This window comes from Trichosurus vulpecula, chromosome 7 (assembly GCF_011100635.1).
Source record: "Trichosurus vulpecula isolate mTriVul1 chromosome 7, mTriVul1.pri, whole genome shotgun sequence".
Taxonomy (NCBI): Eukaryota; Metazoa; Chordata; class Mammalia; order Diprotodontia; family Phalangeridae; genus Trichosurus; species Trichosurus vulpecula.
Genome location: NC_050579.1, coordinates 147,905,734 through 147,929,285, shown reverse-complemented (window position 1 = coordinate 147,929,285; position 23,552 = coordinate 147,905,734). Strand labels below are relative to the sequence as shown.

The window sequence follows — 23,552 nt, the reverse complement described above, 5'->3', positions numbered from 1 at the left end:
AGGGAAGAGTTGATTACTTTTGATTTATTGATGATAATTTAGTCTTCTAGTGAGACAGCCTAACAGCCTTCTAGTGAGCTGGTCTCAGAATCAGGAATACCTGGGTTTTAGTTCCACCTTTAACACATATTGATTGTGTGACTGTGGCCAAATGACAGCCTGTCAATGCTTTAAGTAATCTTCTAAGGCTACAAGATGGAAAGAATGTGCTAATCTGAATCAGAGAAATTTTCTCTTTGGAGTTTCCTAATGAATTTACATTTCCAGGGCCTATCTCTGGTACATCATCAGTTACATTTACCATTGGGCATGTAGTCAAATTCTCCCCTCTGAGGAAATCTTCATAGAGGATCACACCTGACGTATATGTGTATTATAGACGCTGTGACCAAAAGTCAGCTCGTGTTTTTGTCATTTATTACATCTGGGCTATATTTAGAGGTCTTGTAACTCATAGCAACTCATATAGTAAAGAGGAATATAGAAATATAATAACTGGAGGTGGAGTACAAGTCTCCCAGCTGCAGCTAGATACCTCCGAATGCTTCCATTTCCCCCAGGGTGGTTATGGCCCTGCTTTTTGTCATTTATGAATCACAAATTGTTTAGGGGAAGAAAGTTTTTATCTTATGTGTTCTACACATGGTTGTATCTCCATGACTTTGAACTTATACACTTTGAGAGGGCAGAAACCAGGCCTATGAATGCTAGATTTTTTTTTTTGGGTAAGCAACCTAGCATGCATAATTTTATGATTTATAAATGCTTTTAGAATAATGTTGATGATCAGTGTTTCCCTGTACTCCAGAATCAAATACAAAATCTTATTCTTGGCATTCAAAACTCTTTATAACCCAGTCCCCCTCCTACTTTTCCAGTCTGCTTACACCTCACTCCCCACCATGTATTATTCAATCCACTGGCCTCCTGGCTATTCCACAAACAAGACACTCCATCTCTCAGCTTTAGGCATTTTCCCTGGTTGTCTCCCATTCCTGGAGCACCTTTCCTCCTCAGCTCTACTGGCTTCCCTGGCTGCCTTTAAGTCCCAACTAAAATCTTGTCCTATACAGGAAGCCTTTCTAAACCTCTCTTAATTCCAGTGCCTTCCCTCAGTTAATTATTTCCTATTTATACTGAATATAGCTTGTTTGTATATACGTGTTTGTTGTCTCCCCTCTAGACTGTGAGCTCCTTGAGGACAGGGACTATGTTTTGCTTCTTTTTGTAACCTTAGTGCAAATACCCCACAAAAATGTAGGGATAGCTTTATTCTTTGAACTCACATTTGAACCCACAAATTTTGAACCCATTCTATAAGATTATAGACAGACAATAGACTAATAGATGGTTACATTTTAATTTCTTTTGACCTTGGTCAGGCAAGACCTAGCTTTCTGACATGATGGATAAATGCTGTTATCTTATTTATTAGCAGTGATTTAGTGGGTTAATAAAACTGATATGGCAGCTGGCCTTATCATAACAAGTTATTGCAAGTCCCTCGAACAGCTTAATCCCATCATTTCCTTATCAGTTATCATTTGTATAATGTAAACAAAAATCAGGGCCACTAACTCTGTGTGAACATATGTTACAGGAAACCTATGTAATGATTAGAAAGGAAAAGAAGAAATATTGTGGCACTTCCAAATTCACAAGAAAATGAAAAAAAGTTATCAGACACTTAAATATTTTCTTAGTAAAGAAGAGCAAAATTTAGGGTCAATAATTTCATTTATCTTTCTTAAAAAACTCTTGTGTTTTAAAGCTTTAAAAAGTCCAGCCATTCACAATGTCTCTGTTATTTTTCCTTACCTAAAATACATGTATAAAGTAGCTTGTCTTCACTCTCTATGAGGAAATGTGGAACCTCTTTATTTAAGGAGATATCAGTATAGTGGGGAAAAGCACTGAACTGGAGCCTATTCCCTGCCTTAGTCCGAACCCTGGACAAGTCCTTTACCTCTCTGGCTTTTAGTTTCCCCTCTCTGAAAAATGAAGCATTTAAACTAGCTGTTTTCTGTTTCCCTTCCTGCCCTAACATGGTGAATAGATGACCAATGACTTAGACAATCTAAGTTGACTCTCCTAATTTATCCTATCTCAGGCAGACAATCTGAGCAGAATCCAGCTCCCTCTGGTTTAATTCTAGGACTTTAGAGACATTTATCATCACTATTTTTAAAAATGAAAGCTGGTAACAGGATGGAAGCATTCTCAGACGTGGCAATCTTTACTCAGAAGAGTTGTATTTTTAATTGTACATGCAAGGTATAACATGGGCCTAGAGTAATGAGTTAGACAAGAAATTTAATTGTTTTCCAGTAGGGAGGCAAGTCCTACTTCCGGTTTTGATAAGCACCAGCTAATTACCTGAAAATCAATTTAGCACCTTTATTAGCATGCAATAAATAATAATTACTATGGAATCATCTTTCCACATTACTTGTGGCTCTTGTAAGGAGAGAATATTTTCTCTAGATTACTCTGATGTGTCAAAGACTTTGAGAGCAGATCCCAACCCATCCATGCCTTCTCCTCATGGGCAATTCTGGTCCATATTCTTTCATGTATCTTCTGTAGAAGATCAATACAGCATCTTGGAGGCCAAGTTACATTTTTGCTATTTCCTAACAAGAATCTGTGTGGAATTATCTAAGTTTATGTATGGATTTATGTAAAAACTTGTATTTCTATTAACAGTCTCTAACTGTAAATGCTCATGTGTCACTTACACATTATTTTAGGTGCCTGATTTTGGCTATGTTTCTCTGCAAAAGCACAGAATTCAAATTCGATCCACACAGATCAATTTTTAGGTTTTAGTGATTGATAGATGCAGTTGATGCGATCCGTACTCTGTGTGGATAATATTACGCTTGAGAACTGAAAATTTCATTTTCAACTGAGGCATGAGATAATTGGAGAGTCCTTATAAGTGAACTTGATTTTTTTTAAAGGAAAAGAATCAGGGTGCATTTTATTCAGATGATGGAGATGTGACTGTGGAAGTCTATAAGATTATCTTTGGTGGGACTCAGCCACACCAGCTGAATTCAGTTAAATTCAACAAAAACATTTTAAATTCCTGGTCTTAAGTATGGGGCTAGACTCCAAGAGAGATACAGTGATAACTAAGATACAGTCTCTGGCCTCATTGAAGCCTTGCTATATTTAGTTGCTCTGGCAAGAAGAGAGACAACTGTATTTTAGTGAACTGAGAAGTATCTTTTGAACCAGTAAGATCTATGGTCAAGCCATGTCTCTGACACATACTAGCTGTGTGGCCCTGAGAATGTTGCCCGACCTCCCAATGTCCTCATCAGCATACTGATATGATGTTACAGACAAGTTGCCAATCCATGCAAGGGGAAGAAACTGCTCGCACCAATGGAATCATAGGCTCAGATCAAGACCAAAAGAAAGATATCTCCCATCAGGATAAGCAGCCTTTTTCAGGATCTCATGAAGCTTCTGAGTTAAGAAAGAATTATTTTATACCTTTAAATATACCTGACAAAATGAATAAAAAGTTAACAATTTGAAAACTGTGATTTAATACCATATATTCTCAGCAATAAAACCTTAATTGTGATTATTTGAGTTGACTGTGACAAGCACTGAAAATATCCACTTTCAATAAAATTCTCTCCCTGTCTGCTATGGCAGAATGAAATAGAGAAGTGGACCAGAACAAAGATAGAATTCAGAAGGTAGTGTGTTCCAGACATGGTTCGTGTAGTCAGGGGTGGGGAACCTGTGGCCTTGAGGCCACATGTGGGCCTTCTAGGTCCTTGGGTGTGGCCTTTTGACTGAGTCCAAGTTTTACAGAACAAATCCTTTTATTATGGGTATTTGTTCTGTGAAGTCTGGATTCAGTCAAAGGGCTGCATCTGAGGACCTAGAGGGTCACATGTGGCATCTAGGCCTCAGGTTCCCCACCCCTGGGTAGATTATCAAGGTGTTTTATTGACCATGTTACCTTGATAACTACAGCTACACTTGTTTTTATAACTAAAACTAAGATTTACATTTGTATCATTGGAGGAATCTCTTCATTTGCTATTACTGTGAACAATTTGTGTAATATTGGAATTAGTTGTTTTTCAAATGTTTGATAGAATTTACTTGCATATCCATCTGGTCTTGGAGTTCTTTTTATTCAGAAGTTCACTCATGGCTTGTTCAGTTCTTTTCTCCAATATTAGATTGTTTCAATTCTTTGTTTCCTGTTTTGTTAATCTGGGTATTTTATACTTTTATGAAAATTCATTTCATTTATGTTATTTTCATATAGTTAGGCAAAATAGTTTCTAATAATATTTTCTATTTTTCTTTGTTGTGAGTTCACTATTTTATTTTTGATTATACCATTTTGAATTTTCTCTTTCAACTTTTTAATCAAATTAATGATTTATTTTATTTTTTTAAAAGTTGCTACTTTTATTTATTAATTCAATGTTTTTGTTTTGAATTTTGTTAACTTTTTTAATTTTTAGGATTCTAAAAATATTTAATTGGGTTTCCTAAAAAAATTCCTTTTATGACAAAGATATGGTCTCAATATATCACCCAGGGAGAATCAAAACAGAGAAAGACAACTATTGACCAATATCCACAATAAACATAGGTGCAAAAATTTCAATAAAATGTTAGCAAAGTGGATAAAACAACATACCACAGAGATTATACACTGACCAAGTTAGAGTTATACTGTGTGTGCAAGGTTGGTTTAATATGAGGAAAACTATAAACTTAATTAACCATACTAATAGCAAATGAACAAAAATTATATTAATAGCTGCAGAAAAAAAACATTTTGAGAAAATACAAGACCTATTTCTGTTAAAAAAAAACCCACTAGAAAACATAGGAATAAATGAACCTTTCCTTATCTTGATAAATCATATTATATATATAAAGTCAGTAGGTACCATTATATGCAATAGAAACCTTTCCAAAAAATTCAGGGGTGAAACAAAGATGTCCACTGTTATGACTTCTACTTGACATAATGTTAGAAATGCTTCACATAGCAATAAGACAAGAAAAGGAAATCTGAATACCATTGGTAAGGAAAAAATAAAATAACCACTTTTTTATCCAAATGAAAGATGATATACTTAAAGAACTCTAAAGAGCCAAGTAAAAATTACATGAAAATGCATAACTTCAGCAAGCTTGTAGATTATAAAATAAATCAACACAAATCATTAGCATTTCTACATTATGCCAATAAAACCTAGAAAGAAGAGCTAGAGAAGTTCCAGTTAAAATAACCATGGAATATATAAAATATGTAGGCATCTCCTTTCCAAGATACACGAAAGAGCCATGTAAATATAAGTACAACCAACTATTTACAGAAATAAAAATGGACCTAAATGATTGGAAAATATTAATTGCTCATGAGTAGGATAAGCCAATGTAGTAACAATGACGATAATGCCTAAATTAATTTGCTTATTCAATGCTACACCAAACTACTAAAGAATTACTTCATGGAACTAGAAAAATAATAAAAAAATTCAATGGAAAGGGAAAAATGTCAAGAATCTCAAGAAAAATAATGTAAGGAAATGGGAGTAAAGGGGTTCTAGCAGTGACAGATTTCAAACTATATTGCAAAGCTGTAACTATTAAAACAATTTGGTACTCGCCAAAAAATAGTGGAACAGATTCAGTACACAATATAGCAGAAGCAAATGTATTTAGTACCCTAGTATTAAATAAACACAAAGACTCTAGCTACTGTATAAGGATTCACTATTTGACAAAAAATGCTGGGAAAATTGGATGGCAGAATGAAAGAAATTAGATTTAAACCAACACCACACACGTCAAACAAAGTTAATCTTCAAATAGGTAGGTGGCCAAGATAGAAAAGGTCACAACATAAACAAATGGCCATTCATGATTTCAGAGCACTAATAAAGAACTGTGGTATTTATGACAGAGAGGTGATGGATTTGGAGTGCAGAATGAGACACACACATATCTATATATACATATACTATACTATACACATACCATGCATAATATATACATATATACATATATATATACACACACATATATATACGTATGGTCAAAAGAAATGAATTCTCTCAATGGCTGTATATCTATCTATATCTATATACATATAGATATTTATAGATATATATCTATATACATAGATATACAACCATTGAAAGAATTCATTTCTCTTGAGATGAACTTTTACATATGTAAATATGGATTTACATGTTTATTACAAAAATTATTTTTCTTATATTTTTTCTCACTGAGGTAGGGGTGGGAAGGAGAAAAAATAGATTTCTGTTTTTTTTTAACAGATTGGGAGGAGTTATAGATTTAGAATGTTCTAAGTACTTTCAGATGATGTCACTGTATTATTACTTTTAGTTAATTGCTTTACTTTGTCATAAGAGACCTCTCATGAAGTAGGAGTGATCTGTAAATGTTTATGATGTTAAAACAAGACACGTTATTAAAACCTTAAATTAAAAAATAAAGCCAAAGATTAGGGATAAGGGGTGAAAAACAAAAAGAGCACAAAACAATCACAAGCAAAAGAAAATGTTTACTTGATGGGTATAACTTAAAATTCATTTTCTTCAGGAAACGGCTATTACATATCTATAAATGTCTCATGTATACATATACCAATATAGCACAGCGAGGAATCTGCAAAGAACTTGAAGTTAGGATATAAATTCTATTTTTATTTGTCATTAATCTATTCTTTTCCTGTTCAGATATAGCATTTTCACTAATTAGTTTTTCTGATAGCAATGTCTACTGAAAAATCCCTGCAAAGCACCTTGTGACTGTAAAGTACTATATTCAAGCAGGTTGCTATTGTTACAAAACCTGCCTATTTGTTTATATTCTCTAGTTTTTCTCTTGTTCATATCTACTAACACAACTGCTTTCAGCAAGATTTTCATGATTTAATTGTGCCAATTTCTTTCCTTAACATTTTCTGTCATTGATAAACGATGTGTTCAATAGTTTGGAGTTTTCAGGAGCTTGATGTCTCTCACATTTCTCAGTCTTCTTTCTGTATATCCTTGCAGTTTTAAAAAAAATCTTCATTTTTTTAAAAAATAAAAGTCTTTTCTTTCTATAAACATGGAATAAGTCTGAGCCTCCCCTATTTTTCTATTTGTAGAAGTCATCTTTTCCAGAGGAATTGAAGCTGTTTATATCAAAGTCAAGATAATGGAGGCAAAAATACTTTGGCCTTCTCTCAAATATCACAATGTTTATTCTTAAAATTTAGTCATTTGTTGTATTTATACTGTTTCTTCATTCTCCCCAGTTTTTCATCATTTTCTCTTAAAATCACTTTTTTTTTTCAGGCAGCAAGTCTCATACTCATGGGGGCTCCAAAACCATTTTTATTAAAATGAATTTGAGTAGGAATTCAGCAAATTTAGGAAGGTAGTATGCATAGTGAGAAAAGCATTAGATTTGGGATTTAGATGACCTGGACTCAAGTCACAACTTTGTCACCTAATTGTTTGTGTGAGGCCTTGATCAAGTCACTTGATCCCTATAGACCTCAGTTTCTTTACTCTTAAATGAGCATAGATTAGCTGAATTATAAGGTGCCCCCAGATCTGAAATTCTATGTTAAAAATAACTCTTGATGAGCAATACATTTTATTCTAATGTTCAAACACACTCTTCCTTTGTGTATATAAATAGGTGACCTAAGAATCCTTTTTTCCAGGTTAGATAGAAATTATTCTTTACAAAAAGCTTTAAAGAGAGTATAGATAAAGAGGGTCCACATAGGAGATCATCTGGTATCTCATGAACTTTAGACTTAGCATTTTCATAACTCTTTGACTCAAGGACATGCTTATCTGTACTTTGTGTATCTTAGGGAAAGTTTCCAAAACTTGTAATTTGGAATGAATTAATTCATGATTTTATTGGTCCACAGTTGGCCATCATCCTGATTTCCCTTTTCTATTCTCAAGTCCTAATTTAGTGTTTTGAATTGAATCAAATCTAGGCTTCCATGGTGACCGTTAAGCATGGACATAAATAATGCCATTATCTATTCTGCTGTGATTATCTTTATCAAAGGTGTAAACAAAACTCATACTAGCTTTTTGGTGGATGGAATGATTGCTGTGATTTTAATCCATTTATTCAACATGTACCGGGCTTTTGGAACTTGCAGGATGGAACATACTGTGCAAATGCAAGTCATTATGGTTATCATTTCTGGAGAAGGAAATGATGATGATGCTAAAAAGTCATGGCTAAACAGACTGCTGCTTTTATTGCGCATGTCTGAAATTTACATTAGGAATGGAAGAACTTATTTTCATAACTCAAGAGTGATATAGAAGCCAAGAATTTAAGCTTGGAAAAAAAGTCTCAAAATTTGAGATTGTGGACACCTATGATTTGGTATCTCTAGGGAGTTGGTTCTAGGTCTCACTCTTACATATATGTGTAGCATGTCAATAGATGTAGCCAGAGGAGGAAGAGCTTAATGAGAGCACAGATATGATGATTCACTTATCCAGTAGCTCATTATCTATCTGACGCCTTTGTTCCAAAAGCATCACACCTTTTCTGATGGCCACTTCTCTGCTGCTGTTGTCTGCTGCTGTTGATTCTCAACAGTTTACAGCACAAAAAGATGTTTCTTCTATTCTGCTGTGCTACAAAAATTTGAGTTAAGCTTTATAGCAAAATAAGCTTGTTCTTATTTCCTCATTTAAAGTGAAGAGCTTTTACTGCCCAACCCATTTGACCTCTACCTTCCTTAAATGTTACTGTTTCCCTGCTCATGTCATGATGTTTTCTTCCCTCCTATAAAAACCATTTTTGTTTAATTTCACATATTCTTGAATGAAACAATTTTCATTTAGCCACATTGTACACACTTATATGTGTGTATATTCTAAAACTTTTCAGCCAGGAACCTGAGACATCTCATTCCCTTCCCTTCCTTCCTTCCTCCCTCCCTCCCTTCCTTCCTTCCTTCCTTCCTCCCTCCTTTCCTTCCTTCCTTCCATCCGTCCTTCCCTTCACTGTCAAGTGTGCACCAGAAGTATGGACAGAAGTAGAATAAGTGTTCCTCTATGATATTGGGAAAGCTCCAACCTCCCTAGACCTCAATTCTCTCATCTGTAAAATGGGTGGACTGCTCTCTGATGTCTCATCCAGCTGTAGATCTCTGATCCCATCATCCTTTAAAGAAGGAATTTAGCACATTGAGATACGGATTAATGAAATGATGACAGAAAAACTTGGAAATATGGTTAACGTTTACTGTATTGAGTTTCCTTGTGTTGGTCTTTCGCCAAGCTGTTGAACTCACCATTGCTTCTTTTCTCTTCCACTCCAGGTATCACTATTATGGGATTGGCATCAAAGAGAGCAGTGCATATTATCACTCTGTCTACTCTGGGAAGGGTCTGACAAGGTATGTATGATTCAATGACACTTCTGGCTTGCTTTTATCTTTCTCCAACTTAGCAATGATGCCTGCTGGATACCTCCTTTATCCATCTATGCTCACTGCATTTGTTTTCTTGTAAAACTCAGGGGAGATTTCCAACTTTGTATAGACCTTTGTGCTTGTCAAGTTCCCACTCCTTGGCACTTAAAAAGATGAATTGCTGAGAAAGTATTTAGAAACTAACTGGTTCTTAAAAAGATGAAACAAAAAGGAGGAGGGGTAGCAGAATTCAATTTAAATCAATGTTTGCTGGCTAGTCTAGGTCCTTTTATTTGGAAGATATCAGTGATAAATAAGAAGGGAAATTATATTTGCCTAAGGGATAGCTAAAGCTCTCCACAAGCTGGCTACAACTTCTGTTTCATCTCATTGGCCATTATTCTCCCTCCTGTGCTCTATGATTCAGCTATACTCACTGAGAGTAAGGATTGTTTTATTCCTCATCTTTGTACCCTAGCAACTAGCACCGTGCCTGGAACATAACAAATACCAATAATTTATAAAATTCTTTTCCATGTTGGCACTTAAGAGAGGGGTTCAGACTTGCGATCTCATTAGTGTGTGGAACTCCCTTTAACCCGTGTAGATCAGTGATGATTTCCCAACTTTGATTCTTAAAGAAATGCTCAAGTTACTGAAAGGTAAATTGACTTGTGAGTGGTCACACAGACAGTATGTATGTAAACAAGGGAAGACCTCCCAGTCTGCTATGCTATGTTGCTTCTCATCATCATATATATACACACATACATACACACACATATATATGTGTGCATATGTATATCTCTGTATGTATATCTATCTCTGTATATATGTGTATGTGTGTATACATACATATATACACACACACATATATGTGTGTATATATATATATATATGTATATATATGACTGGAGTGAAAAGAGTGTTAGACATATAGCCAGCAGAATGCAGTGCTAGCTTAACACAGTTCTAGGGCTAAATAAATGTGTTTTGAGAATTCTAAGAGAGGGGAATAATTAAATGGACATGGAAGCTAGTGGCACCAATTAATAATACTCAGCTTCTGAATAAGTATACTTGAATTTATTTATAGCTTTTTAAAGTTTTCAAAGCACTTATCTTGTAAAAGGCAGGGTGTCATAGTGGACAGAGAGCCATTTTCAGAGCCAGGAAGACCTGAGCTTAAGTTCTGCTTGGGATAGTCATGTGACCCTAGACACTTAACCTCTCAGTAACCTCTCAGAATTGCCTGTCTATGCAATTCTAATTATCAGTAGTTCCACTGATGTGTTCCTTATATTAATGAAATCATAGGTCCAGTCTGTACCCCTACTTTATAACAACCCTATGAGCAAAATACGTATCCTCGTTTTGTAGATGAAGAAACTGAGGTTCTGAGAAGTGACCTGATTTGTCCAGGATATACACAGTTCATGAATGTCCAAGATGGGATCTGTGGCTGAGATTGTATTATACCATAGCTTCCAAGGAGTGAGCTTACCTCTTGTCAGAAGAAAACCTTTAAAAATCAAATCTTTTGCATAATTTTTTTCAGTTAACTAATTGACTCGTATTAATAAGAACAAGACATTATATTAGAAGTGGCCAAGTGGAAGCATATAAATAATTTATGACTCCCAGGAGCTGCTTAAAAGTGTATGGTTTCATAGTGTCTACCTGACACAGAGACAGGGATAGATGCGATGGAGGTAGCACAGTCTTGTGGAAAGGATCTTAGACCAGAAATGATGAGAACTGGGTTTTTTAAAACTCTACTAGTGACTGTGGTTGGTTATCACCGTCTGTGCTGTTTGTCTCCATTTTAAAAAAAACATATACTTCTTGGGGGCATTGTGAGGATCATTGAAAGCTCCTGGAGAGTAGAGATTGTCTCATTCTTTGTCTCTGTATCCCCAGAATCTAGCATGTTGCTTGGCACATAGTAGGTGCTTAATAAATGCTTGTTCATTAATGGAGCAATAAAAACATCCATGATACATATATGGAAGCTCTTTGAGCTTTATAGAGAGGTGCAACTGAAATTTAGTGTATTACTATTATCGTTATTAATAAAGTTCTAATGCAAAAATGCTGAAAATCAAAGTAAAAAGAGGTTAGATCATGAAAATACACTTTTGATTTTGTTTTTGCTTCAAGTGTCCATTCTTTCACTTTAAATATTTTCCTGTACCATAATAATAAATTGTTAAGCATATATTGAGCACTTACTGTGTGTTAGACTCAGTACAAATGCAATTTTGGGAGATTCCATTCTATCAACAGAGAGTACATGTACACATAATAGTACATACTAAGTAAATGCAAGGTACTTTAAAAGAGCGGGTATAGTGCTAGACCTGGAAGCTGGGAAGACCTGACTTCAAATATGATCTCAGTCAATTAATAGCTATGTGAACCTAGGCAAGTCATTTAACTTCTGCCTCAGTTTCCTCAACTGTAAAATGAAGATAAATAATAGCACCTGCCTTACAGGGTTCTTGTGAGGATCGAGGGAGATAATATTTGTAAACACTTAGGACAGTGTCTGGCACATTAGAAATGATTATTAAATGCTTGTTCCTACCCTCCATTCCTAATTTTGTGGGAGGCATTAGCAGCTGGGGGGAGGGTCAGAAAAGGACTCAGGTAAGAGGTAGAGTTTGAGCTGAACTTTAACATGTAATATGTTAATATTTATGTATTACCATTTGATATAGCAAATAGTCTATGCGGTTGTTTTTTGTTGTTGTTTCCAGAAACTACTTAGGCCTATGTGAAAAGTTTCAGATGAGATTCCCTAGGGACTCCTATCTGAATCCTTATACAACTTCTCTTAATTTCATCTCATTATACCTTCCCCCAAGTGTCTTCTTGAGTTCCAAGTAAGTTAAGGAAAGCGCTTGGTTCCTTTTGGGGAGATATTCAAAAGACTACTTTTGCATGAGTGTGTACATTTTCCCAGGTGTGTTATGAAGTCACTTTTTTAATAGGCCCTATAGTAGGCCCCCTTATTTTTTCCTAATGCTAGAACTATAATGTCCTTTTGGAACTAATGGAAAATGTATTGATTTTTCAAGGTTTTCTGGAAGCAAACTGAAGAATGAGGTAAGCATCATTTGTTTTTAAAGTATTTCACATTTTTATTACAAAACTTAGTTGCTGAACAACATATACTAGAATAATTCAGAACTTCAAAACTCTTCCATGGTTTGGACAAGAGAAAAACCTCAATTTCTACTATGTGGACAATTTTCTTTTGTTACATGACTCAATAACACATCCTCTTGCAGAAATAATCTAATTATCTGTACCTTAGATCGCGGCTTCTTAACTTGGGATATGCCAAAGGATTTGGGGATAGATTTCCAGAAATCCATGAACTTGGATGGGAAAAATAAGTAAATCTTTTTTTATGACCTCAAAATGAAATTTAGCATTTCCATTAATTATTTTTAAAAAATGATTCTTCAAAGAGGGCAGGGTTCATAGGCTTCACCAGTCTGCCAAAGGGGTCCATGACATACAATAGGTTAAGAGTCCTGCCTTAGATCAAATACTTGAAGATTTTTTAAACAAAGCCTCTGAGTACTCCCACTAAAGTAAAGTAAAAGAAAAAGGCTTAACACAACAGGGTTGAATTATAAATTGTGCTCCTAATATGTCAATTTAAATAAAACCTGAAATCTGGAAGAGTAATTACTGAAAACCACCAATGCTGCTTATCTCTGGTATGTTGTACCACTTTTCTTTGGTTAGTATTTTTCCTGTGGAACAACATATCAGCAAACTATCTTTATCTAAACCAGTTAATCTGCCATTAGAGACTGCATGGCTAATTAGGCAGATAATAATGCTCTCATTATCCTGAGGTTAAAGAGCCATTAGAAACAGGTGCTGTAGAACTAAGAGTGGGTGGCAATGTGGTACATGAGCCAATCTAGAACTGAGAATCATGAAACCCCATTAAGACAGTGAAATGATGCAAGTCTGTTATCTTAAAAAATAAACTCAAATGAAATGAACCCCCAACCCTCTGAAGGGGACCAATTTCTTTTCATTGAAGCTTTTAAAAAATACATTTAATGGGTAATTACGTAATAAAACTCCCTAGATTGCCCTTCTTAATCAATGAAATAAACTCTTTGTGTGTTGATAAAACAATTGTTAAAGTGGAAAAAAATTGCTCAATATGGTGTTTCAGCAACATGATGTTTGCGTCAATTCAGATTTTAAATTTAAATAATTTCTTTAATTTACTTTATCTATGTTTAGTGAGAGTGATAATAATAGTAGAGGACAATTTTGATATTATCCATTTGTCAGCCGATCCTTGTGTTTCTAATGAAAAATACAATTGGTCATCAGCACTACTCTGACCCTCTGTAAGAGGCAGCATGTCATAGTGAATGGGATGGACAGCTTTGGAGTCAGGAAGTCCTAGATTCAAGTTCTGCCTCTGACATAGGAACTGTGTGACTATTGGCAGGTCATCTCATTTCTTAATGCCCCAGGCAATTCTCTAAAATAACGAGTAGAGAAGAGGAAGGGAAGAAGCATTTATATGGCACCTACTATGTGCCAGGCACTGTGCTAAACACTTTTTACAAATAATATCTCATTTGAACTCACCACAATTCTTCGAACTAAGTGCTATTATTTTTACAGTTCAGGAAACTGAGGCAAACTGAAGTTAAATGATGTGCCTCGGCTCACAAAGCTAGTAAGTGTCAGAGGCCAGATTTACCTTAGGTCCTCCTGATTCCAGGCCCACCACTATGCCGCTAACTGACTGATGATATAGCTGATTATTGGAGTGCGTCTGTGGAAAAATGTTCCACTGTGGAAGCTTCTTACACTAATGAAATCACAGCTTTGGACTCCGCAAATATTGTTTTCAGCTCTATGAGTCCAGAGACTTTGTCTTATTTAATCTTCCTATCTCCTTATTGTGCCAAGTCCAATGTTCAACATGTACTAGATAAAAAAATTTGTTAAATTGAAACAGAATTTAAGATCAGATTTGGTTTTCAAAGGGGAACATGATGGAAGAAATGGCTATGCAAAATACGTATGTTACACCGTATTCAAGGTAGGGGGTGAGGGGAAGGGATTAACAAATTAGGTTTGTGTAGATTTTGATGATTCACAGAATGCTTCCACATGCAGTGTCTCATTTTAATTAAAACATATCATCTGTCTTTCCAGTTGGAGATCCCTCATCTCTTTAGGCTCCTCCCTTGAACAGTGAGATGCCCCCTACCAGCCTGAGTTCATGGCATATTTGGGGAATTCTTAAGACTAGGGACTTTGCTTTAAAATGAATAAACAAAGGAATTCCCCAATTGGTCTTTTTTGATATTTTTTCTTTGGGATTCAACAGTCCTAGGATCATTAAGGCCAGTTTGAAAGGACCTTATGGTGTTATCAAGTTCAAAATTCCTGGAATTCATGCTGAAGCTGGTCCTGGAAGTCCAAAAACTCAATTAACCCTTTCATGTACTTTGGAAAAGCAAGGATTGAAATGTTTGTTTTGTTTCTTCCATTAATGTATTAGGAGAGAAGTATTGCCTGCTAAGTATGCATCTAACAGTTAGGTAGAAACTTTTTCTCCATGTCCTCTTGATTTTTGAAAAAAAATTAGCCAATTCTCATTAATAGTCTCTGCTCCAGGATATGGGATACAATGTTATGGTTAGAAACAGGGCACATTTTATATACAATCAAAGCATTTCCTTAAACTACCGTACCGAAAGGTCTTTTAAAGATGATCAACTTTGTTAGCAATATAGTGGCTGTTAATTGAAAACTTTCATTTTTAAAAAAAATTAATTTATTTCTAGTTTCCAACATTCACTTCCATAAGAAAAACTTTCATTTTTATTACTGGAGATGATAAGCTGAGCTTTTGTTTTTGAGATTTTAGTGCTTTGCATTTTGGCCAAGGCAAATTTCATATATAACTAGATCTAGATCTGTGAAAATGGATTAAATAAAACTCCCATGAAGGAGATTTTGTTAAGTTTAGGGAATTTGGTGGGGAAAATCCCTCTGCCATTACTCTACAACTTTGGGGTCTCAGAGAATAGCTGGGGGGTATTGAGAAGTTAAGGAACATGCCTATGATCCCATAGCCAGTGTGTGTCACAAGCACCACTTAAACCTAGGTCTCTCTGACTCCTTGATTTGACTATCTATCCAGTGCTCCAGACTGACTTTTGTGAAGGATTCTATGGATTAAACAATAGCTGCTCCTGCTGCTGCTGCTGCTGCTGCTACCACCACCACCACCACCACCACCACCACTACTACTACTACTACTACCACCACCACTACTACTTCTACTACTACTACTACTACTACTACTACTACTACTACTACTACTTTTACTGCTTCTACTAATGATAAACAAATTAATATATATCACGTTATACGCAATATTTCTATGTAGAGGGAGAGTTCCATCATTTTATAGACGAGGACATTGAGAGAGTTACCATGATAATAAAAACTTTCCAAAGAGGCTATACGAAAAGTACAGAGTAAAAGTATTTCCTTATTTCTTAGAAATTTAGAAGCTAGTAGGGAAAAAAAGCCTAGCAATTCACTTTGAACAGTCTTGTCTGTTGTAAGAGATTTGAAACCTTGTAAAATATTGGTCAAACTAAAAAAAAATTCAAGTTCATTGAAACTAGGACATTAGAAAATAAGTGCCTCCCCATAAGGTTATCTCTTCATAACAAAATACAAGAATAAAAAGTAGAATAATCAAAATTACAAGTAGAAAAAATATAGTTGAGGTCAACATGATGTAGTGGATAAAAATGGGATTGTTAGGAAAAAATTCTCTAAGATCAATGCTGAAAAAAGATAGACTACTCCAGAGCAAGATTGGCCATAAACAGTGCATTTTCGAGTTCTTGGCTCAGATTTATTTTAAATATTCCAAATAATGCAGCTGTCATTTTGCCCTGGCCAACCCCCATGATTTCATCCATTTCAGAGTCATATTTTCTGTCTGAATTTCCCTCTCTTTAACTTCATCCTTTCATGGCCAGCTTAACCACTCTACATCAAGCCAAACAGTGCATCCCCCCTCCTTGGTGTGCTTGTCAAATATTTGTAGACTGTTATCACATTCTCCCTTAGTCATCACTTAGTTGAGCTATATAGATTTAACTCCTTTAATCTTCCCTCATAAATCAGCCCCTCCCTCCCTCTAATCATATTTGTTTCTCTTCTCTAGGCTCATTCTGTTTTTCTTTCCTTACAACTTTTGGTAATGAGATGCTTAAGGCTCAACACAACAGTCCAAATGTCACTTCACTAGGTAAGCAAGGAGGCACCTCTCTAATCAGTGACTTGGTACCTCCTTATGCAGAAAACAAAAGAACAACAGCCTTCTTGTGGTCCTTTTAGAAACCCACATTTCTTGTTTCTCAGCTCTGCTTTTCTTTTAGCTTTGCACATTCTAGGTTTTTCTTATTATTGCATTGGTAAAACTTTTTCTTCCTTCTTACCCAATTGCAGGAATGTTCCCAAAGGACCTCTCCCATTTGCTTCCCCTCCCCTCACTCAAGCTATATTTTTTAGTTTTCTTTTCATTGATTTCCGTCTCTACCAATTTTGAATAAATATGCATCACTTCTGAACAAAGTTATAATTTACTCACATGAGTATTTAAAATTATAGAACCATTTATTCGTTAAAATGAGACTTATTACTTGGAAAAAATTCACTCAGTCCTGTATTGCTTAATGTTGTTATCAGAAAAAAGGGTTATTAGGGAGGAAAGGTGGTTTTCTGAAAATTTAATTTAGCCATGGAGAATCAGTATGGTACAGTAGAAAAAGCATTAGATGTGGAGTGAGAAAGATCTAGGTTTGAATCTTAGATCTGCCCCCTATTTGCTGAGATTTGACTTTGACAATGTCACTGGATGGACTTCTCTTGGCTTAAGTGTTCTCTTCTGTAAATTAAGGAGATTGAACTAGATGACATCTAAAGTCCTTTCCCAGTCTAAATCTTATGAATTTTATGAATAGTTTCTCTATTGACAAAATTTCCTATTTTACTCTATTTTTTCCTGTTCCGTGACACAGTGAATGAAAAGTCAGTCTCGAAGCTATGAAGATAGTTCAGAATGGTTAGATGGTTCAGATCCTGCTTCTGACACATACTAGGCAAGTTAATTCATCTCCCAGTGCCCTAGGCAAGTGTCCAAAGCTGTAAATTCCAGAGAAGGCACTCACTCTGCATTGGTGAAAGAAATTTCTTCAACCAAGTTTCTTACTATTAACTGACTTCTGTGTGCATTGATGATTGATGTCCATGCTGTTGACCACAGGTTATGGCAAGTTCCAAAAGTGCCTTCTGAATCAGAAAAAAAGGAATTACATTGCATTAATAGTTGGCTCAGTATTAAGTACATTTTATTCTATTCTAATTCTTTCCAAGTTTACCATCACTTAAGGTGACTATGACGACTCAATAATGAGAATACTGATCAACCAGAATATTCCATTCTTCTCAACTATTCCAGATAACAGAATGTGTAAGATAGTTGAAAAAAATTATTTTTTTCTCCTAAAAATGAATCAATTTTATTTTTTCATGAAAAAAGTTTTTAAATGATGGGACACATACACAGTCAAAAAATATGTAAAAATATTGTTCTGGTCTTTCTGAGGTGAGTATTTTCAAGCTATTAGACATGTTAAGTCCCCAATTTTCTCTACTTGTTCTTTAGGCTTCACCTTATCTGTCTTCAGGGAGCAGAAGTTACTGATAAGGCAAGGTAGAATGTCACCGACTGATGTGGAATAATAATTTTTTTTTCTGGGGCAGGAAATGTCATAAATATGGCACAAAAATCTTGAAACATATATTCAAAGGCAGGGTGAAAAAATGAATGAAATTGTTTTCTTAGGAAGCTACTCATACCTACAGGCTGTGGAGTACAAAGTAAAGAGAGCTGGGTTTAGCTGAAGTCAGAGGACTTGGGTTTGAGTTCTCACTCTGCCTTCTATTACCTGAATGATGCCAAACAAGTCTTTCACTGTCTTTGAACCTCAGTTTCTTGATCTGTGAAATGGGAGGGGTTGGACTAACTGACTTCTAAGGGCTCTCATCTTAAAATCTGTGTTCCTATGATTGTTCTTGCCAAAAATAGTTTCTTATGGTCAGGACTGTGGCTGATATAGCATGGTATACCTGGAGACTTCATTCTGATGGGGTTGTTTTCTTGATCAAACATGAATGCAGTTCAGACAGATGATCTTCAGGGTTTGTGCTTTATGTGAATCTAGGTGCATTTACTTTGGACTCATATAATTTTCCACTATTAATGACTCTGGTGTCACTTCCACTTGGAGCTCATAATAGCTTGCGCCCCCTCATTTTATAAATGAGAACGCTGAAGCCAAGAGAAATAAAGTGACTTGCCAAAGGTCATATTGATAGGGACTCTGGAACAGTCTGTGTTTTCCTGAATGTGATTTCCTTATGATTCGATGTGTATATATACTTTGCACCCCCATATAATTTTTCACTAGTTATGAACCAGATGTCAGTTTCACTGATTATACCCAAAATAATGTGATATGTGTATACCTAGATATCTATATGTATAGCTAGATCTCTCTGTGTTGCTCTGTCTCTCTGTCTCTGTCTTTGTGTCTCTGTCTCTGTCTCTCTTTCTCTGTCTCTAAGTTGGAAGGAAATTATATTAAAGAAGTAAAAAACAAGAAGTTCTTTAGGATATTAGGCTAGGAGCAAGGAAATCGGAATCCATTGCTGTCAATAACTATAACCATGTAATCTTGGACAAGTCTCTTAACGTCTCTGGGGTGCAGGGGAGATAGGAATGGGAAGAGATGATGTCCAAAATCCTTTCTAGATGCAATATTCTTTAGAGAGGGGTGGTGTTGTGTAGTGAATTGAGACTTGGGCTTGAAACCAGGAAGACCTGGTTTCAGGTCCTGCATTTGACACATGTTGGCTGTGTGAGTCTGGGTTTAACCTCTTGATGCTCTAGATCATTCTCTAAGCTGAAAAGTTGCAGAGAAGTCAGCAACTTGCATTAGTCAAAGGATTTTTCTCACCCAGGATTTCCCTATACCAGTAAAATAATAATCTCACTCCTTTTCCCTCCTGTAAATGAAGTCATGGTGAAGCTTCTGTAATTTTAATATTAAATAAATTGTGAAAGTCAGAAAAAATAGCCTAAAGCCAGATGAAAAATCTAAAATCTAATGACTACAGGTTTATTGATTTTTTTCTTTTTATACTTTCATTAAATTTTGTTATTTTGAATATATGTAGAATATTTGTAAATAAGTAGAAACAACAGGTATATACAAATCAGGTATACATTTGACATATAAATATATACAAAACAGATATACAAATCAAATATACATTTGATGCCCTGTACAAAATGTAAGTCCAGTCTTCTACCTTCACAGTACTTGGAGACAAAGAACAATACACACACACACATAGACACACATGCACACACACACACATGCTTCTATTTTATTTAAATGTAACATTTGAACCAATTACTTGATAACTGATATTCTCTTCTAATTTCATTCATTCAATGGGCATTTATTGAGCACTTTCTGTGAAGGATGTAAAGGCATGCTAACAATATATTTATTTTTTTCTGAATTATAGGGTGGTTTCACTCGAAAATATTCACTCAGCTCAAAAACTGGGACACTTCTTCCAGAGTTCCCCAGTGCACAACACCTTGTATACCAAGGATGCATTTCTAAGGACAAGGTATTGATCTGAAATACTTCTTTATCTTCTGACCACTGCCTCCCCAAATCCACTCTCCCTTCTATCAGCCTCTCCCATTTTCTTATCCTCTTCCCCTCCTACTTCCCTGTAGAATAAGATAGATTTCTACACCCAGCTGGGTATGTATGTTATTCCCTCTTCGAGCCTATTCTGATGAGAGTAAGGTTCAAATGTTGTCTGCCACTCCCCTGCTTCCCATCTTCTCCTCCAGAAACACTTCTTTATCTAGTCACTGATATACATGTTCCCTGGCTCAGTCCTCAGAGTATGTCATTGCACTTGCTGAAAGCTGTCAGAAATTTGCATACTCAAACATAATTGACTGATTTATGGAAGGAGCAAGCTATTACTGATGTTGATTAACAGCTTTTAGTTTAATTATTTACCTTCTCAGTCTTGTTACCTAACTAGGAGGTTACAAAATATACATTAAATGTTTAAAAATGAATTTCCATTTAGATCAACTTGTCAAGGTTAAAGAGCTGTGAAGTGAGGGGGTTAGATTTGATGTTTTCAATGATAATTTCCATTTTTAAAATTCCTTAATAGTCTCATGCTTGCTATATATACATATGTATGGATGTATTCACACATACATATACATTTTAATGAAGATACTCACATGTAGTAGGCACTAATAATTTATTTCCCTATATTTATAGAGTGAGCTCTCCAGCCAACTGCCCATTCTGGGACCACTAGAGTAATCTGGCTAGAAAGGCTTTTTATTTGGCTGGTAGCCAGAGGGGCTCCCTCACTGATTGCTAAATCTATAAAATCCCTGCAATGTCATTGGACTACCTATTTTGATTTTGTTTTATTTTTGTTTTTCTCCTCAACTAAAGTGAATGATCAGGATAATAATAGCCATGCTCTTCCAAGTTTGTTGTGAGAATTGGTGACATAATATTTGTCAAATACTTTGCAAACCTTATAGTGCATATAAAGACTCATTATTTTATTCATTAGTATTTGAGAAAATACCTGAATAGCTACTGCTGAAGTGTATTAAACCAATTCAGATGATTTGGTTGTGGGATTGTGCTTAGGTGAATGTGGTTGATGTAATTTCAGATAACTTTAGGAAGTATTCCAGTCCATAGAGAGTTATGTAGAGATAAGCAGGGTTGAAAGATAGGCACCAGGAACATAAAGGAAAATTTCAAACAGTCCCTGTTCTCAAGGACCTGACATTTCATTTAGCAGAGACATATGCATATGTTAGTATAGGATATGTATGGGCTAAGTATCATACATGTGATTTCATTTATATAAGGAACATTTTGATGAAGAATTTTTTTTTATCAATGAAGGTTGACACCTTTTTTTTTTCTTTGTAATTTACGATGTTATAGAGTCATCTAAAGCAATGAGAGGTTAAGGGATTTAACCAGGATCACACAGCCAGTATATGTCAAAGGCAAGACTTAAACTCAGGTCTTTTTGGCTCTGGGGCTAACACTCCATCCACTATGCCATGCTGTATATGAGTATTTACAGAAAAAAAGGTACAAATAGATAAGTACAAGTTAGTTGAGGGGGTGGGTACTAGCAGTTGAGGTACTAGCAGGAAAATATGCAGGAGATGGTTTTTGAATGAGTCTTGAAGGAATTGAGGGATTCTCTGACATAGAGGTGAGGAGGAGGGGAATTATAGGCATAGGGTATTCCTCCTGAAAAGGAACAGAGACAGGAAATGAAGTGTTATGTGTGAAGAAAAGAGAGAAGGCCAGTTTGATTGGGCTGTAGGTCAGCCAGGTGGTGTGGTGGATAGAGTGCCAGACCTGAAGTCAGGAAGACTCTACTTCCTGATTTCAAATCTGGCCTTAAACACTTACTAGTTGTGTGTCTCTGGGCAAGAGACTTAACCTTGTTTGCCTCAGTTTCCTCATCTGTAAAGTGAGCTGGAGAAGGAAATGGAAAACCACTGCAGTATCTTTGCCAAGAAAAAACCAAATGGAGTCACAAAGAGTTGGACACAACTAAACAAAACCACACAAATTAGGAAAGTAATATATACCAACACTGAAGAGATAGGTTAGAGGTAGGTTGTAAAGGACTTTAAAAGCCAAGTAGAGGAGTTTATATTTTATCCTAGAAGCAATAGAGAGCCACTGGAGTTTATTGAGTAGGGGAATGACACAGGATTATACTTAAGGAAAATCACTTCGGCAGCTGTATGGAATATGGATTGGAGTGAGGAGGAGAGATTTAAGTCAGGGAGACCAATTAGGAGTCCAGGTGAGATGATGAGGGCTTGAACTAAGGGGTGGCTATCTGAATAGGGAAAAGACATATGGGAGAGATATCAAAGAGGCAGAAATGGCATGAAAGATGAATAGGTAGATGGATACCCATCATAAAAATCATTGTTAATTTCAGTTGGACATGGACTCTATACTTTGAAATTTATTAAGAATTAAAAATAATTTTCACAAAAATCAAATAATCTCAGAGTTAGACATAACCTCAGCGACTACCTTGAAGGAAAAGCCTATGGTTTGCAGATTCCATTATCTTCCCCTTTTTTGAAAATAGGGACAATATTTGCCTTTCTCCAATGCTACAGTAACTCCTCTAGTCTCCACAGTCTTTCAAAGATTACTGAAAGGGTCTTAGTAATTCATTCAGGCCTAGTGACAAACTCATCAAGGATCAGTGAATCATAGATTTAGAATTGGAATGTACCTTACAGGTTATCTAGGTTTTATAGGTAAGGAAACTGAGGAGATGAAGTGACTTGTCCAAGGTAATATAGAGTTGGGATTTATACTGTATTCTCAGTCATCCAGTGTTATTTCAAGGCTGCGTCTCCTAGTATCTCACTACCTATGCTGGTTATCAACTTTCTATTAGTTATTTTTCATTCTGTTCTTTCTAGTTCAAAGGTTATTCTTCACAGCAGAGTAAACAGAAGCAAAATGAGATTTGAGTAATTCTTCCTTCTTTTTACCATACACTGTCATTTTCCCATCCGTCCCATGTAGCTTATCCTATGCCTTCTTTGATCCTCCTTTGACCCTCAATTTAGGTTGAAAAAAAACTTTCAGATTGATTCCCACTCGGTCTCATTGCTAGAATTTTTTTTTTTTTGCATTTAGATCAAGTCTCATAAATTGTTCTCTCCCTGTGCTTTCCTTCTCTTACCATTGTTCTTCATATCTCTCAATTTGTTCACGTAATGGATCTTTCATAATTCTATATACTGTTGGAGAATCATTTTGTTACGTAAAGGCTGCTATATTTCTGGTGCAAAAGTGACATTGCAACT

At 35.6% G+C, this 23,552-nt stretch overlaps 1 protein-coding gene across 1 annotated transcript in view; it reads left to right on the top strand.

Annotated features, from left to right (window-relative positions):
- RFX6 (regulatory factor X6) overlaps positions 1 to 23,552 on the top strand; it is a 68,850-nt gene that overhangs the window by 17,510 nt on the left and 27,788 nt on the right. Inside the window, exons 5-7 of the mRNA XM_036768534.1 lie at positions 9,380 to 9,457; positions 12,553 to 12,580; positions 20,153 to 20,260. Coding sequence (XP_036624429.1) covers positions 9,380 to 9,457; positions 12,553 to 12,580; positions 20,153 to 20,260 — 214 coding nt within the window. The remainder of the gene's footprint in view (positions 1 to 9,379; positions 9,458 to 12,552; positions 12,581 to 20,152; positions 20,261 to 23,552) is intronic.